The 19,263-nt window shown below is 46.4% G+C and overlaps 1 protein-coding gene across 2 annotated transcripts in view; it reads left to right on the top strand.

Moving 5' to 3' along the window:
• LOC119433056 (probable G-protein coupled receptor CG31760) overlaps positions 1-19,263 on the top strand; it is a 154,001-nt gene that overhangs the window by 130,546 nt on the left and 4,192 nt on the right. For both annotated transcript variants that reach the window (XM_037700206.2, XM_049671317.1), the window contains 2 exons: positions 3,049-3,154; positions 6,377-6,520. In XM_037700206.2, the coding sequence (XP_037556134.1) occupies positions 3,049-3,154; positions 6,377-6,520 (250 nt within the window). The remainder of the gene's footprint in view (positions 1-3,048; positions 3,155-6,376; positions 6,521-19,263) is intronic.

Raw genomic sequence — 19,263 nt, 5'->3', positions numbered from 1 at the left:
CCCCATTAGAGTGCACGCATTAGTTTGGCAGCACGCTTAATTGATATTTTTGCGAAACCTAAACCTAGGCCTGGCGCCTTGAAGACCCAGTGAACTTTACAAAGTTGTTTACAAAGTTACAAAGTCACTACATGTTGTGGCTCTGACTAGGAACGAGGGCAACTCGAGGAAGGATGCTAAGAGCTGCAAAGCTACAATCGAATCAGGCAGGCATTTATAGGCGTTGGCTCATGGACGATCAGATTAGCCACTACTGCGATATCTGCATGAGGAGGGCATCCACGCTTTGTTTTAAATAAACACCTATGCCACTAGGGAAGCATCACGAAAAAAAAAAGTTTCTAAGAAATATGAGCAGCGGCTCGAGTAGTAAAAAATTCATGAGCCCTTCCACTATGTGAAGTTGGATGACCAGCGAAGCTGTTTAGCGCACGAGACAGAGGCGACACAGAATTTTGAACCAAGGTACCGACATATTTATTGTCCTTATCGGCTGTCATCGTGACGACAGGTACACTGGGCCACAAAATATTGCGGGGCACGTGAGCGCCTGGCGAAATGGCCCTCCTCGCCTTCTGGAAGCTCACCCCTGGTGTCGAGACCGACGCCTGCGCGCATGCGCATCCCTCCGCGACAGCAAGCGTGCATGTTTCTGCGCTTGCTCCTTGCGCGCCGGCGACATCCCTGTGTAGCCTCGAGGTGCCCCTCTTGCGATTGGCACTGCGGCGGCTGCTTCGACGAGCAAAACTATGTCAAGCGGTAGCTGGCGCGCGCCGCAGCAGCTGCTTTTTGTCGAGTCACGAGCGCGGTGCATATCACGTGGTCGCGAACGCAACAAGTCATTTTTTTTTCTGCGCTGTGCCTTTTCGTGGCCAATGTTCGTTCTGTATTTCTTTCTACGAACGGGGCGTTCTCCAACAGAAGAGCCTGGCAGAAAAGGCGCTCTATAGTAAGCGACACGCAAGATGAAAATGAACTTATTTCCGTTATATCAGCCTAGTTTTGCCCATCGAAGCCGCCACAGTGCCAATCGCAAGAGGGGCACCTCGCGGCTACACTGGGATATCGCCGGCGCGCAAGGAGCATGCGCGGGAACATGCACGCTTGCAATCGCGGAGGGACGCGCATGCGCGGAAGCGTCGGTCTCGACAGTGGGGTTGAGCCGCCAGGAGGAGAGGAGAGCCGTTTCGCCTGAAACCCCTATATTTATAAAAGTAGCGCCATTCTTAGATCTTGCCGCCACCGTGCTCACCCCGGCGCTTCCTCCTCGCCCTCTCTTAGCCGCCTCCTGTCGCCCCAGCCTCCTCCGCTCCCCCATTGGCCAATCCGTGTCACGTGGAAGTTCGCGTCGTGCTTTTGTATATATTTTTTTTTCTTTCCAGCGCGCTCCGACTGCCATTCTCGGGCCTGTGCGACGAAAGTGCTGTACGAACAAACGGATCAAACGTGTTAGGGACAAGAACTTCGTTGTGATGGCATGCTTCTGCGCCTTAAGTTGTCGCAACCGACAAGGCGAGGGCAAAAGGCTTTTTTTGTTTACCATCCGGCGTGCGCAAACGCTTGCTGCACACTTGATATTTGCGCCGTCTCGCATCGTCGCGTTGCTACTTCCAAAACGGCATTATTAAGACCAGTTACTGACTGACGAAGCAAAATCGCGCCTCAAAAACGTCTCCGCAGGGCGCGATCGAAGTTTTCCTCGGATTTCCTCTGGTAGCGCGTTAGCTGTCGTCTGCCACGGCAGGCCCGACGCAGGCGGCGCCACTGTCGATATCGCGCCTCGATCGCGCTGGTTGCGCCGAGCGCGATAGTGGAACGGAGGAGGAGGGAAGTGGATGGCGCAACTTTTATAAATATAGGGGCTTTAGTTTCGCCACGCGCTCGTGTGCCCCGCAATATTTTGTGGCCGAGTGTACGCACACACATTCGCGTATCACCTCTGTTATTAAATCTGTCCGTCACGTAAGACAATGGCTCATACCCCCTCAAGGAATGGCTCATACCCCCGTAATCGCGACCTCCCCATTACGACGACACAAGAGAAGCGACATTGTACGCTGGCATGCTGAGCGGCAACGGAGCCAGCTGTGGAAGGAGACTACGACGAAGAACGCATGAGCAGGTGGCATGAGCGCGTTCGCGCGGTTGCGCCGAGGGGGCATGTACGGACGTTTCGCCTAGGCATGTACAGCTTCGCTGCAAAACTATTCAAACTTTCACGTGATTTTCCCCTCGGGCCTATGGGTCATTCTAATGCGTGATGTGGTGGGGCTGGTAGGAACTTGTTCGTTTACTGTCACCAGGCGCCAATAGTGTCGTTTTTTAATTCCCAATTTAGATGAATAGGTGTTTTTTTGTATAGTATGCGTGTACATTTTATCTATCGTATAAATGCTGCATTAGTTATTGCCGTATATTAGAAACCTCCTTTCCAGCGAGATTTATATGCGTGTCACGAGAACTTGAATGCTGTCTACCACCCTTAACTAACTTTGCAGCTGAGACATCGTCGCGTGCATTGCGGATTTCTTTCAATAATATTAGCCGACGGCACGTTTATTGCACAACATTTGTCTTGAGCGCAAGTACAGAGCCGTGCGATATTTGAAACGGCGATGGCTGATACAGCAAAGGACTTCGCCGCAACGCCATGAGAGAGTGGAGCGTAAGCATTGGCCACCGCAGATTTGTCATGCAGGACATGGCGGCGCTTATTGTGTGGTATTGTCGAATTAGTAATATGCATCTTGTAGCTTTTCCGCAGTAACCAACGCCTTTAGTCGCAACAACAGCATAATAATAAGCATGATCAATGTTGATCTTTGCTTATTCCAATAAAAAAACATTTTGACGTTATTTCAAAAATAAGAAAAATAAGACATTATTCTATATACGTATATACGCGTACTCTTGTCGCACTACAAAAAATTATGTTGAACTATATTTTAGGCTTAGAAGTGAGCTCGACAGAAGCAAGAATGCACAAGCGATGTCTAAGAAACATCTCTTTCTTTTTTTCTTTTTTTTTTGCCCTTTGTTCATTTTCAGCTTGGTGATTCTGCCGAGCGCGAGCCCCGATGTGAAGTACCTGTTCGGATTTATCCGAACGCAGCTGAGCACCACTGTTACTGTCATCTTAATCTTCGGACCAAAGGTGAGCGCTTTCCGCCTTCGTATTTATGCCTAAAACCAGGAACGTTTTCATGAAATGAAGCAAGACTGCCTAGTGTGGGCTAACCAGAATAGTTGCCTGGTTGTCACTGCTCATTCTCACTGCACTTTTGATCGTCGGCAGACGGTACAACAGTGAAGCCCTTATTTCTGCGGAATTGATGGCAAAAATAGTACGGGTGCAATATAGGCTACAGAAAAAGTTCCACTAATTCTCTATCTCGCTTGTTTTTTTGTTTTTTTTGGTATGTGTGGCGCGAAGGCCTCTGTGCTGCACGATCATGCATCTGTGTTGGCACCTGTATTGCTTTATGACGGGCCAGGTTCAAGAATATACGCGCGGTGCTCGAAGCGCCAACGTGTCAGTAGAGCGTGCTGATTTGTGCTGGGCCTGCAGTGGTGTGACGACCGCTAATGCAGTTTCATCGTTTACAGCGCAGGAGCGCGCATCCAGTACCGGGCCTATAGCAGGGAAATTTATTTATTTATTTATTCGTCGTTTTCTGCAGCGCCAACGAGGCAATATTGGAGGGGCGAACATTGTACATATTGGAATTAAGAAGAAAACAAGCATAAAGCAAATGAAAGCAAACTAAAGCAAACACAAGAAAAATCAGTGAGCAGGCAAAGTTGCACTCGAACAGCAATGCGCGTAGCATGCACATGCGGGAAGAACAGGTTCTTATACACTTTCGGTGCGGCACTGCATTACATCAAAAATAAAACGATATGCTAGAAGTGTGCCCATAAGTTCTTAAAGTACACAAAAGAAACAGTTAAGGCTAGTAGAACGGTCATTAAAAACTCCATTTTCATTCAGTTTGCAGAAAATTATGATTAGCTTTCGATAAAATGAAGGCCAAGCTGTGCGTGGAGCGATAACCTTTAGGTTGCTTTCTTCCTGGGGGGAAGGAGTGAAAATTTATTTTGTGTCAAAGTGTACCGTCTCTTTTTGTTCTCTGACTACTCGCATAAACGTTTACCGTATTTTCTGTGAAATGTGCAATACTTTAGGCCTGTAATAATGGTCATCTTATTTTTGTTTCTTCGTCCTGTGTGGAGGGTATTGTATCGCCAGCAAAACGTTAATAGTAAACATGGGGGTTTTCTTTCGTGAATCACATGAATCTGTACGTGTCGATAGCGTGTCCCAGTAAATCTAATCAAAGATGCAGCGACAAGCATTACTAAGGAGAAGGGATGCCATAGCACCGTTGTCATACCGTCCTTACACAAAACGCGAAATGAGCAAATGAAAGCGGATTGGGACAACCTTTCGTTCAAGCTAGCTCTTTGTTTCATCGTTAAAATGAAAGTAAACATGGGTGTCTCCTTCTCACCGTATGCTGGCGATGGCTGCTTCTTTTCACCCAGTAATTGTTCATAAAATATATACAGACAATGTATACAGTAACATGAAGCAGTTGTTGCTACATATTAGCGAAGTATGTGTTACTTTGGGAGAACAAAATTCGCTAAAACGAAATTGACATGAAAAGACTGAGTGCACAAAAATTAATTTACATACTTTATTGGCATTCCTTTTTACCTGTGACGCGGAGTATTGTCTTTTGATAGTTCTAGCATGCTACTTGACTATAGTTATCTTTTTTCAGTTCCTCTTCAGGGTATCTTAAAGAGCGCTCTTGTACAAAAGGCGCATGTGTGCTGGTGTACCTGTTGTGTTGTGCAAAATGCATATTCGAACTACCGTACGTAGGATTAACATAGGTAGGTAGGATTAACCGGGCGCGAAAAAAAAACATTTAAAGCCTGAGTGAAAGTAACACTCGCTATGCCTTGAAGACGTGAGCACTAAGGCGCCATGAATGATTGAAATAATTGAAACTAAAAAATAAACTTACTGAAGGACAACGTAAAAGCAAACCAAAAACAAAGCATGGTGGAGGACGCACAGGAGCACTTCAAGGCTAACCAACTTTGCGAAAGCCTGCAAGGTGGAGGAAGATTCATGAAAGGAGAAATTGCCTCTGCAGAACTGATTTGCCCTGTTCAATCTCCTCATGTTTCGAGTTGTCGATTAATTCGGCATCGCGCTGCAATCTGCTAGCCACCTGGTTAGCTCATAGATTAGTGCGATCGCCCCGGAAATGCATTCGGTCCCCGGACCAGGACGAATTTTTCTTGAACTGCGAAGCTTCCTTTCTGAGAAATCCACATGGGTTTTCGTTGTAGTTTCGTGCTACAGACGCGTGGATGACAATTTTGACAAAAGAAGCAAAAAAAAAAGTGCTTTACCTTCAAACGCATGCACCGCTGTGAGAGCTTTGACATGTACAAGCCCTGACTGTGTTGTTCAGTGTTCACAGTGGATCTATACGTGTGAACTGTACGCGCTTAACGCGGCCCAAATTCTTTCTTTGACCTTATATTTACATTTAATTTTCTTATCATGGCAGCGTGCGCACGATGCTGTCTTGGCAAACTTAAGAGAAAAGGAGCAGCTTGGGCACTGGGCCATGTTGCCAACAACTCCCCAACGCACATTTAATCAAGACTAGAGACACAGTATTTATCTTGACAGAAGATTCCATCTCACATGAGGACGTGATAGTGGGGCTATAGTTCGTGCGCGATCAAACCGAACGACAATAGCACGCTCATACCAATACTAGCATAAAAACGACATAATAATCGCTGACGTTGCCATTTTACGTCAACAGATAATTAGGCTGGTTACCTTATCATTAGGTTTATTCAAAGACAACGTCCTGATGCATGCAGTTTGTGCTTGCTGGCGGAACGCAGGGTTGTAACAGCGGGTTAGTTAAACTGTTTGCCAACTAATCTCTGCGTCAGGGCAAGTATTCTCTTTCACGCCAGCAACACCACCGCTGCTTGCTAATGTCTACGTTCTTTTTTACATATTCTTACATGACAGCAGTTTGGATTTAACGTCACATATAAGCTCCCGCATCGGCTGAACGTGCATGGCTGGCAGCTCTGGGCTGTTTCCATGAGCCAGTTAAGCGGGCTCGTGGTCGGCCGGTGGCGAGTGTGAGTGCTCTTAGCGGCAGGAGGTTTCTCCTGCCGTTAATCCACGTTTCTCCCGAATGTCCAAACTTGGGATTAACATTCAGCAGTAGCGGAGTCGGAGATCTATGCCTTCGCGTGGCGTGGCTGAAAGTCCTGTGCCATACCACGTACGTCTCTTACGACCACTTGTGTGCCTTCTCGTTTGCAGTTCTATCGTGTGATCAAGGGACAAGGCGACATGTGGGACAACAGGGCTCGTGCCAGGGGCGTCACCGCTTCTTTTTCGCTCAATGGGGTCGGGCTCATGCACGAGGAGACTGTGGACCTCTATCAAGAAAATGAGGAGCTCAAGGTAAATAAACCGAGTGTATACACACAGACCCTCGAGAGAGAGACACCGAAGAAGCATTGCGGCTGCCCATTCAATTCGCCGGCATGCGCAAATATGGTCAATGGAGCTTCGAGAAAACGTTGTTCTTTAGATTAGACGAGAAAATCTCTCTTCGGCGGCGTCAGTTGAGCGGTCAAAACGATTGCTTGACTAGAATAACTATACAAGTGCAGATCATGAGCGGGCCCACGACGAGACTATTTAAATAGCGAAGAAATGTGGTCGTTCTCATTAGCATAGTAATGGGAGGAACAATTTACACACCCTACCCAATGCATTTAAAGAAACAATGGCGTGAGAAAGCTCTTGTGCGTCTCTGCCACATGGATGTCCCGACCAATGTCATTCGTAGTTTCAAACAACTGTATATGTCTATAACAGCTCTTCTCGTAAGGAGTGACAATGATGGGTGCCCAAGGAAGGCTGTAAGTATGAAGAACGCTAGACCCACTCGTGCTTGTGCTGGGGCCGCTGGCCCCACTGATGTGCCAAATCAAGCAAGTACTCCGCGGCAAAGTCGAAACCGCTTGATAAAATCAACGCGTACTTTATGGGCAGGCGAGCCATCGTTGTTTTAGGGCGAGACCGTTCAGAAAGTACGCAGAAGTACAACGCTTCCCTCAACATATAAGAAAGCCGGAGATTTTGAAGATCTTCTGCAATCCTGGATGTTGCAGCAAAATCCGTTGATTCTCATACAATTTTTTGCAATTTCGCAAGCACTGGTTGCGACCGTCGCTGCTGTTGGAATCACCGCGCCGACAACGGCTTGTCACTACCACTGTTCTCTTGTGTTACTTTCTGCTCTCATCTCGCAGCTTCTGTCTTCTATCCATCATCTTTGACGCGTTTAGAATAATATTGCCGCATCAGCTTATCAGCGTGGACTCGATTATAATTTTTTTTTCACGAGCGGATTCTAAATTTTAGCCAGCGTAAGAGTCCACGTGTCGATGCCACCAGTATGAGTTAAATGAGACAAATATTATACCAATATCTATACCAATATCTATACTCCCGATCTTTTCGAAAGCTTTAGAAAAAATAATTTTTAGCCGTGTATCTAACTTCCTTGAAACTAAAAACCTCCTCACTGACTCGCAACATGCCTTTCGCAAACATAGATCGACTGAGCTTGCGCTTCTTCAGCAGAAAGAATATATTTTGCAAAATTTTGAGGATCGCCAGCTTACTTTAGGAGTATTTATTGACTTTAGCAAGGCATTCGACTCCATCAGTCATGAACTATTATTAACTAAACTTATCTACTACGGCATCCGCGGTGTCGCCTTAAAATTATTTCAGTCATACTTGCAGCACAGATGCCCATATGTGTTCATTAACAACAAATCGTCTAAAATTTCTTGTGTTACGGCAGGTGTTCCCCAGGGCAGTATCCTTAATTGGGCCTCTTCTGTTTAATATTTACGTCAATGATCTCGTTAATATTGACCCCAATGCCAAATTCATAATCTATGCCGACGGCACTACTGTCCTGTTTTCGTCCAATAATGCTCCGGAGCTAGTATCAGTGGCTAACTCTTGTTTAGAAAAAATATATACCTGGTCTCTAGAAAATGGTCTCAAGATTAACACTGATAAAACAAAGGCAGTTTTATTTCAAGCGAAGAATAAGAATATTTGTATTTGCAGGGACGTGGTGTTAGGGCCTTCTAACATTGAACTTGTCTCTTCTGTGAGAACACTCGGGGTCTTTTTTGATGAAAATATAAGCTGGAGCGATCACATTGATTTTCTTGCAGGCAAACTCTCCCAAATTACTGGACGGGTTTTCTCCCTTCGCTACATGCCTCGGAAGATTAAAATGTTAATTTATAATGCTTTATTTGCGAGCCACCTTCATTATTGCTGCCTTATTTGGGGCACCACATCTGTTACAAATACTAACCGTTTGCTTGTAATACAAAAGAAAATTGTTCGCGTAATTAGTGATATGCCCTTCGACTTCCCATCTGAACCCCTATTTAAAAAACTTCGCGTAATTAAAGTCAGTGATATGTTTAACTACCGCCTTGCTCTTGGATACCTAAACGAAACCAAACAGAACTTAAACCTTGTTTCATCTCTGGCCAGATTAGAACGCAACATCCCATGTTATAACACCAGGTCCCCGGAATACTGGCATGTGCCGCATGTGCGTTCAACTTATGGTAACCAGATGATTTGTTACACTCTCCCCACTTTGCTGAATAATCTCAGATCTGCGTCCATTGATGTATTTAGTTGTTCTGGCAGAGAACTGCATAATTTCTACTGCCCCAAGAATTGGGTTTGACTATATATGTAATCTTTTTTTGTTCAAGAGTTGTATGTATCTATGTATCCATATTGTTCGTTTTTCCCAAATTGTTTGATGTGTGAAGCAAAATGCTCTCAATCTCTCTTTCCTTTCTCTCTTCTGTTCTTTCTTTTTCTCCTCTTTTTTTTCTCCCATCTGTTTCATCTGTTCGCTTCTTGCTGTCTGCTGCCTACTGGTTATTAGGACTAGTCAAGTTGCTGTTCGTAGCAACTTTTTTCCTAATGCCTTGGAACCTTGTACCACTTATTTTCATGAATAAAGGTATTATTATTATTATTATTATTATTATTATAAACGCACCTACTATTTCTAGCATGAAGCTGGTCGCTAGCGAGGTCAAATCGACGAGACACTGGCTTTTAACGGACTAATTTACTGTTCTATTTCGCCACCATAAAGCTTATTTTCTGCTTAGCGTATTTTCTCCCCAATTTTCTTTTCTTCCATTTCTGTCAAAATGCCCGTCCTTACTTTTCCTAAATAAGGATTTTTGGAATAATTATTTTCTCCATTAGTTACGCTATTTGCTCACAGGCGTAACAGTGACTAAATCGCACTTTTTTTCATTTCGAAGAAAAAAAAAGGGGGGGGGGCGGGGAAGGGGGGGGGGGTTACATGGACAATGCAGGGTTTCTGGCTGGGCTCATGGCATGGATAGCCCTCATATGCATAGCGCGTTGCAAGAGACGCTTGCTTGCTTGCTTGCTTGCTTGCCTTTAAAAGTGGCTCGTACCCACTATGGGGGATTGGCCAAGAATCGGGTGATTGAAGGTGCAAGAGACGCTATTACAGACTTTCTCTTCAGATCTTCAATGCAACAGTTTCGTTATTTGAACGAACAGAGAAAAAGAAACTTATTTTATTGTTTTTCCTTTTGCTCTTCTACACAGTCGAAACGTAAAAAAAGAAAAAAAGCTGAAGGTAGACGAAACAAAAATCGTGTTTTTATGTAGCGTCCGATGAGCGCTACTCCATTTACACAGACCAAACTGGTCCGGCGAGATTCTCCGTTCGGCTTATATCAAACACACCACTTCATACCTGGCACAGCGGGTGGGGGGATAAGAACTCAACTGAGTCGTTATCGTCTGTCTCCCTGGTCGTGATGCAAGAAAGCGGAAGACTGAATGTGCGTCATTATGACTGAGCTGTGGACTGGGGCAATGTGCTCAACAACATTCTTTCGCATGCTGACGTCACCGCGAGTGCACAGCGCTTCGAAGACTTTTGCCATGTCACGCAGATTTGACGCGGTTTCGGAACGCTGCGGTTTCGCGAGCACTTAAAATGGGTTTTGTGAGTCCACCATACCAAATGTGGGGTAGACAAACGGCAGATCCTCACTACGGGGTGACGTCACCATGCGGTGTCACTATTTCGCTATATGCGTAAACAAACATGATTTACGTGTCATGTTGAACTGTAATCATTTGCACTACGTCGGCGATCACGCAGACCTTTGTTTATGGACGAGGAAGCGGACGAGGGGTATTGCTAATTGCAGGTAGATGTTACCTTGATAATATTACCAGCAGTTGCTCCGCCCGAGGGCTACTTCTCAACTGGGGTAGCGTATGAGCGCTCGGCGATGTGGTGGAAGAAGTACTGTTTCACGTAGGCCCGGGAAATTGTAGACCAGTTTGTGGAAAAGGCACAGGCGTGAAACTTTGTGACGTGACGCTAATGTGGGAAATCGAAGGCTTGCTTTTACATCACTTAGGCTATAGTGATAATCGTATCTAGAAACAATGAAACAAGCCGCCTAATTTCGAACTTAATTTTTCTAAGGCACCGGTAAAGTTATCTTGGTGAGAGTTCCATACTTAGGATGCATTATCTAGTTTAATCTAAATTTCGATGACATAGTAAAAGCAGCAAAAGAATTCTATACTGACCTGTACAGTATTCAGAGCAGCCACGCAACCTCCATTGCAAGTATACTGATGAATAGGATGTAGAGGCTCCTTCTATAACTGGCGATGAAGTTAGAAGGGCAACACCGTAGATGCTTGGGCTAGTCGGTACATACTCGACCGGAAAACAGTCTTTGGCCTTGACTGCGGCAGAACTAACATATCTTAAGAACCGCAATATTTCTGGGGAAATCTAATTGGTGTCTCATCCTTTTTGGTCATGCGCAGTGATGTACCTTTCTTTAGGTATATATTTGTGTTGCTTTCTGAATAAAGAATTCAGTCGTCAGTCAGCGCTGCAGTGTGTCCCCCTTCTTGTATTTCAACTTTTCTCGCGGTTCCCCTGTCAATTAAAAGACATGTTCCGGGGAAGAGCGACAAAATACCATCGAATAACAGTCGATGTAATCAAAGATGGAGGAGATATTATGCTTGAAAAGCTCGCGGCCCTTTATACACAATGCCTCACGACTTCAAGTGTACCAGAGAGCTGGAAGAATGCCAACATTATACTAATTTATAAGAAGAGAGACTTTGAATATTTGAAGAATAATAGGCCCATTAACTTGCTTTCAGTATTGTATGAAATATTCGCCAAGATAATTTCTAATAGAATCAGTGCAACACTTGACTTCAATCAACCAAGAGAACAGGCTGCCTTCAGGAAGGGATATTCTACAATGGATTAGAGCACTGCACGGGCCGATTGTTTCAGCGCGGGCCGGGCCCGGGCCCGTTTTTTTGTTGGGCTGCCCGCCCGAGCCCGACCAAAAGTTTTATGGCGAGACCCGGGCCCTGCCCGGTCCTGGTAATAATCTACGTGGCCCACCCGGCCAGGCCCGCCACCTCTTTACGTTAGGCCCGAGCCCGGCCCGAGCCCGGCTCGAAACCGGCCCGAACCCGGCCCGAGACCGAAAAAGACATGTTTTTCAGAGTCGAGACGCGCGAAGATAACTCGCTGCATGTTACATGCACACCACCAGAAAGTGCGAGCCCGGCCCGGGCACGGGTCAAAAAGCACTTGCTGTGTCCGAGCCCGGGCCGAGCCCGTAAAAAAACTGCCTTACTCGGCCCGGCCCGGCCCACGGGCCGGGCCAGGCCCGGGCTTTCGGTTAAGCCCGAGCCCGTGCAGTGCTCTACAATGGATCACATCCATGCATCGATCAGGTAGTTGAGAAATCTGCGGAGTACAATCAGCCTCTCTATATGGCTTTCACAGATTATGAAAAGGCATTTGATTCAGTACAGATACCAGGAGTCATGAAGGCATTGCGTAATCAAGAAGTACAGGAGGCATATGTGAATATCTTGGCAAATATCTACAAAGATTCCACAGCTGCCTTGGTTCTCCACAAGAAAATGTGAAAATTACCTATTAAGAAAGTGGTCAGGCAAGGAGACACAATCTCTCCACTGCCTACTTAGATGAAGTATTGAAGCTATTAGGCTGGGGAGGCTTAGGAGTGAGGAACAACGGCAAATATCTCAACAACCTTCGGTTTGCAGATGACATTGTCCTGTTCAGCAACATTTGGGATGAAATGCAACAAATGATTGAGGACCTCAACCGAGAAAGTGTAAGAGTGGGGTTGAAGATTAATATGCAGAAGACAAATGAAATGTTCAATAGCCTGACAAGGAAATAAGAATTCAGGATCGCCAGTCAGCCTCTAGAATCTGTAAAGGAGTACGCTTATCTAGGTCAATTATTCACAGGGCACCCTAATCATGAGAAGGAAATTTACAGAAGAATAAAAATGGGTTAGAGTGCATACGGCAGGCGTCACCAAATCCTTACTGGAAGCTTACCACTTTTGTCGAAAAGAAAAGTGTACAATCATTGCATTCTACCAGGTTCTAACATATGGGGCAGAAACTTGAAGGTTAACAAAGAAGCTCAAGAACAGGTTAAGGACCGCGCGACGATCGATGGAATGAAAATTATTTGGCGTGACGTTTAGAGACAGGAAGACAGTGGTGTGGATCAGACAGCAGACGGCGATAGCCGATATTAAGAGAAAAAAAAAGTTGAGCTGGGCGGGCCATGTAATGTGTAGAGCAGATAACCAGTGCACTTTAGAGTTACAGAATGGGTGTCAAGGGAAGGGAAGCGCGGTAGAAAACGGCCGAAAATTAGGTGGGATTATGAAATTAGGAAATTTGCAGGCGCAATGATCAGCTAGCGCAAGACATGAGTAATTGAAGACCGCTGGGAGAGGCCTTCGTAATGCAGTGGACACGAAGGCTTTTACAACTTCTTTTTGTTTATACGTCAGTTTATAAAAGAGAATCTAAGTTTAGGTGTAATTCCGCAGTAAGTTCGAAAAGTTGTTTCACATTTGTTGATTGGCCGGAAAGCACGGTAGTTACTAAAGAACTATTGTCAAGGGGAGATGCGACGTGAGAGTAAATTATAGTGAACCAAGAGTTTACAGGCGACTCAGGTTAATGAGATTGAGAGATATTTCGAAGAGTCTGTGTGGTCACCGGATCGACTTTAACACTGGTACAACCTTACTTATTTTCCATTGACTTGGAAATGAACTGTTTGTGACTGACTGCCAGAAAATGATTTTAACGTGGCTTCAGACAGTCGATGTTGGTGATTTGTTCACGTGGAGACTGTAGACAACGAATCCTAGTAATACACTAAAGGCTCAGCACAGCATGTAGCCAGTGCATATAAAGACTATCAAGACGATAGCGCGAAAGAAAGCAAAGCGTTCTGTGTCGTGAGCCTACTACGCTTTCAATGCATGAATGTATGCTTGAGCGCTTCACGACCGAAGTAGCAGAAGATGGTTCTGCGTGAGTGCAGTCAGTAAATGGCATCCAGGTTAGAAACCCCGGACCTGGTCAGGTTGCACGGCATCATGGCTTCCTGGACCTCACTCCTTTTTAAGCTGACAATTTAAATTGATAGATATGTTTTTATTTTGCAGGCAATGTCACACAATATTCAGCAGAAGTTGTGAGCAAATAGCCTTAATGTAATAGGCTTTTATCGTGGGGATTATAAGATGGACAATGTTTTTCTCAATTATTTACTTGGAATAGACACATTACTGATGCTGCATATTTTACATAGGCCTTAATAATAGAATGTGTATATGACGCACTGCAACAAATTAAGTTTTATCGTCTTTCCACTAGATATAGATGGGTTTTGTGATACAGGCATATATGTATTGTACATACATATGTAGATGTATAGTTGCTTATAGCAGTTCACTGTAGCAACATTTTTCGCGCTTGTGTATAGATAACAAAGGTATGTCTGTGTAAAATTCTAACTATACGGTGATGCCTCTCATCGGCTGGCTGCTATAGTAGTTGGCTGTCAATCTGATTAAACAAAAAAGAGACGGGGTGAAGTACCGTGCCACCATTTTCTCTCTGTGCACACGGGGTTTTGGATCCTCCCCGCGGAAGCACTAAACATATTGCGTTGTTGTTTGCTGGGGATCTCGGCCAATTTCGGCAATGAAGACACGTGTATACCTTTGCGCACCAGTTTCGCTCGTGAACGACAATGTCAATGAATAGCGAGCGCTGCTATGATAAATGATAGTACCGCGACTTTAACATCGTAGATGCCCAGGCGAAAAATCTTACGATGGCGGCATAGTTGCCGCTGCGCTGAAAACAGTGTCCGTATTGAAGAGGGTCGTCTGTTATGTAAACAGTGTGAAGGCCGACCCACATGGAGCGAACTTTCTTGGCGAACTTTAGGCGGCGACATGGCGGCGACACGGCGGCGTGCCGCCGCCAGGCCGCCACCGCCGTGCATGACTTCAGTGTTGCTAGAAACGCCGTGGTTTATTACACAGCAAAATAAAAACAAAAATTCAGAGCCCTTCCACTACTAGGAAGATGGAAGCCAGCGAAGCTGTGACTACGGTGGGTCCTCTGTAGTGAATGTTGCCCCCACGATGAGAATGACCGTATCGTCGTTGGGCGTCACCCAACCGAACACGTCTATCATGAACGTTTCGGTTGAGAAAATCGCGTTGAAACCTGGCCGTCGCACCGGAAAAGTTGGCGTTAGCGTTGCCGAAGCGTGCATCACCGTTGTCGGGTTCCTGGAGGGCAAGCCGACGCTGGCGTTTGACCTCAACATCGCGCTCTCGCAACTCGGGTTCGGCGGCTCTTCGCTGACGTTTGGTCTCAACATCGCGCTCCTTCAACTCTGGGCTTCGGAAGCCCTCGCGCTAGAATCGGCACGTCGACGACGAGCCATTTCCCGAGCGCGTTCGCGGCGTTGTTGCTCAAACGCGTTTAGGACACGTTGTCAGTTGCTCATGAATGGCTCATACCCCCTTAGGCAATGGCTCATACCCCAGTAAACGCGGCCTCCCCATTACGACGATAGAAGAGAAGTGAAATTCTACGCTGGAATGATTAGCGGCAACGCAGCCAGCTGTGGAAGCAGATGATGACGACGAACGCGAGAGCAGTGGCACGAGCGCGCGCTCATGCTCGGCATGGCATCCAACGGCACGAGCGCAAACCGAGGGGCACCAACGAGCCGCTCGGCTGCGGAAGAAGACGACGATGATGGTAGTTTTTTATTGCGATAGCAATTATATGGACACTCCAAAGCAGATTTCTGCCGTCGGCGTCGTCGTCGCCGTTGCCGTTGCCGTCGTCGTCGCCGTGAGGTTCCCCTATGACGTCAACGACGATGAAATCGTCGCCGCGCTCCGGACGCGGTATGTGCGAGTGAAAGGGCGCGAGGGACGCGCGCTTTCACGGGGAGCGAACGCACATCGTAGAGCAAAAGCGCGTTCTGCACCGTGCTCCCTGAAGGGCCGCACAATTAAGCGTCTCGTTCCCCCTTTACAATCGCCATATATAGAGAGCAAACGCGACTTTTTCCGTCGCGCGAAAGGCCGTGGGGGGACGGGAGGGAGGGGAGGCGACGTTTAGCTGCGGCACCAAATGCGTATTTATATAAAAAACGTTGCGAGGCGAGAAGGTGGGTAAGATTTCCGACGCTGCTCGACGAGTGTCCCATTCTGATCTCTTCGAAAACCCCCGAGCCGCCCCCAGAGGCACCGCCAATTACCGTCACCAACGCCGCGCGCGTTCGGTGCGAACACGGGCAAAACGCCGACGGCGTCGACAACAGTTCTACGCGTTGCTGGTGCTGCTGCATGTCCAAGTTTATACAGCTGATAAAACTACTATCCTAACTCCGTATAGCTCTCTACCAATTTGCTATCGCAATTGATGCTTCGCCTTTCGGGTGAAACTGCGAACATTTTTTCGACACGCGGACACGAACCTGGGATAACTAAGCCTTAACAGCTTCGCAGTCAAACATTTTTGTTTTTACAGGCAAATCATTTATTATTTAGTGGTGACATAGAGAACGACTTAATATTTAGGTTTAATGTTTGAATATTTTAACTTCTTTTCATCATAACGTAGACAGCAGAAGGCGGAGAAATTGCTCGAGTTGCTCACACTGTGCAATTGTAAGTAGTAAGTGGTTCGTGTGGAAAGGGAAATGTTGGCGCTATCTTCTGGAGCCCTTGAGGGAGTACGGCTCAGCGCCAAGCAATTGTAACCGTGATCGGGTAAACGTGATCGTGCCACACGCTGACCTTTTTCCGAGTGTCCTTAATTGTAGTCGGCACGTGAACAATCCTATAATATCGGTCAGAACTGGACTATTAATCTGTCATCAGACGCGTCGCGCGCAGCTTCCGTGGCCATACTAATTTTATGGCTATGCGCGTCAAATAGGCGCGCCGGAAGTCGGATGCAGTCGAGCCTGATTGGTCCCCGCTGCCCGCCTGCGTTCGCCGCTTCCGGCGGGCGGCTGGGCGCCGGCTGACAATATCACGCCCGGCTTGATCGTCAGTGAACAGCTACGTTTTAACGCCGGATGGCCGGCCACAGCTTCTTCGTCGGAAAATTGCTCCATTTGCGTTGGCCTTAACGTTTAGTTGGCGTTTTCGCGGGTATTAAGGGGATGAGCGATGGATTCCAGAATTCCCAACAAATGTGACGTACACATTTGTTGGGAATACACCAAGGCAATTGACTGGAACAAATGAGGCCCAGAAAGAAAAATTCCACAGAAAAGGCAAGGGTATTATCCGAATGCAGGATAAGAGCAACGTACGCGTTCGATCGCCGCGCATCTTCGGACGCAGATCTATCGGAAATCCTTATCTGCCATCACTTGGCATCTTGCTTACAAACTTCTACCCTTATTAATATCGTCCGGTCTGATTGTTATGTCGATTATAGGTTAATGCTCTTCGTTCGAAGATTCTGATTGAAATACCAGCGTGCGGGGTATTGAGGCCATTTGCGGCCATGCCGACGACAAGTCTGGTACAAACTGACCCAACACGGCAACAAGAGTTGGTTTAGGTGCGTCGATATTTTGAGACTTTGCCTGGAGGGTGGGCGGCACAAGAGAGGCGCGTGACTATGAGCAAGAGCACGGCTTCCATTAAGCCTGTTTGCACACATTTCAATAAATAAAGAAATAAAGCACCCAGATCTTTAACTTTGTGTTCACTAATCTTCCTTAGCCTTAGCGAAAAGCGGTAGTAATGCCGGATGCCTTCGCGATTCGGGTATATATCGCCTACTTCGCCAACAACTGTATACGTATACGGCGGTTTCCCTTTCAACGAACTTCTCCTTCATGTTGTACAACTGGTACGTCGCTACGGTCATTGCTTCACAACTATACCAAAAATAACCGCTATCGCCTATAGCGAGCGTTTTTCAAGTATCACATTACTCATGGAAGGAAGCCATCGCTGTTGCGTGCGTTGCTAAGGCTCTCCAGTCGCTCAAGGCTAATTCAAATGTGGTCGTCGCTGTTCCCACCCTCGTGTCGCGTAGATGTTAATCTCAAACCAGCCTCGGGCACACGTGCTGCAACTGTGCTCTCCGGCGATCAGCGGGCATGAGACGTTTCCCGATGGTGCGCAGCCTAATTTCTCTTCTTTGTTGATTGCTTGCTACCCGTCGAGACAACGAAGGGAGAAAAAAAGAAAAAAAAAAAGGTCTTCGTTTTCTTAACATGCTCTCTTGTTCCGAGCCAAGCTGCACCAGTGCTTGTTGATTAAAGCATGCACCGTAAACGTGCCAAATACTCATTAATACAACGCATCTTTTAGCTTACAGCTAGTTCTGTGCACATTGCCTCCATGTAATGAACTGGCGCAGTTCCTGCTAGGGCTTTATAGCGACGAAACGCGGTCGTTGTACATTTTTTCGTTATTTTTGTACGATACAAACTACCATGTTTAACACTTTTATTTGCCTTGCGTCCTCTGAAATTTGTAAGTGAATTGCTGTCTCAATTAAGCGCTCAGCGACGGAGAAAAATGGGAGTATCATTTTTTTTTCTTTCGCAACGAAACACTTAACATGTGACTGCGGTTTGGGGAAAACCTGGATTGGATTTGTCTCCTCGACGTCTGTGGCATCTCCTCGACGTCTCCTCGACGTCTGAGCTCGGGGTCGCAGTTTGATTTACTGCTCGACGGCCGCATTAATGTTGGAGCGCAGAACAAAAACGCCCATGTGTGTATATTTCTGGACGTGCCAAAGAACCTCAGGTAGTCAAAATTAACCCAAGACCCTCCACTGCGCCGCCACTTGGCCGTGAAAACTAAAAAGTCATCAATTTAACGTCTCGGTGTACATATCCGGCTCACTACCTCTTGTGTGCCCTTATTGAGGCTATATATTATAATGTATACTGCTAGAAAGGGCAGTGAAGCTAAACATTTCGACAGAATTACCTGTCTGGTTGGGAAAATTTGATTAAGACTTAGAGATTGACTCCAACCAAATAAGGAAATTTACTAGCCCGACGTTTCGGAACCACTTCGGCTCCTTCTTCAGGGGGTATTCTTCGGAGGTGGCGGTGTGCCGCTTTTAAAAGGTCCATCGTAAGAAAGGAGAGGAAGGGGGAGAGAGCGTAAGGTGCGGAGACACTTGACAGGGCACCTGTTCTAGACAGACGAAAGAGGTGGTGGGGGGGAATGCGTTGACGAGGGACAGGGGGGTGGGGGAGGGTCCCATAGCTCCCAAGGGTAGTGTACCCATAGTTGTACAGTTTTTTTTTTTCACATCTTTAGTTTCATTTTTTTTTACGAAAGAAAGCGAGATGAAATGTTTCTGCTTGCAGTGATATAATCACAGCGTGACGTGTCAGCGGAATTTGTGCTCTATAGGACTCTGGCAACTTTTTCTGTATGTAATGGGAATCGGGGTACCTAAAACAGGCGGGTATTTCTCACTGAGGCTCGCGGCATTCCAGTATTATGCGCTATCAGACCCGCACGTCCGTTAAGCACAACATAACTTTTTTGGTACCGAAAAAACGTGAGGTGTATTTTAAAGTGGCATGCTGCTGGGCAGGGTTTATCCATGATCCTCAAGCGATATTTATGATCACAAAATGTTTATTGAATACGATGACGCCTTGGCCG

Source organism: Dermacentor silvarum, chromosome 1, assembly GCF_013339745.2.
Source record: "Dermacentor silvarum isolate Dsil-2018 chromosome 1, BIME_Dsil_1.4, whole genome shotgun sequence".
Taxonomy (NCBI): domain Eukaryota; kingdom Metazoa; phylum Arthropoda; class Arachnida; order Ixodida; family Ixodidae; genus Dermacentor; species Dermacentor silvarum.
Note: the sequence above shows the minus strand (reverse complement) of the source record. Positions and strands in the feature narration are given on the sequence as shown.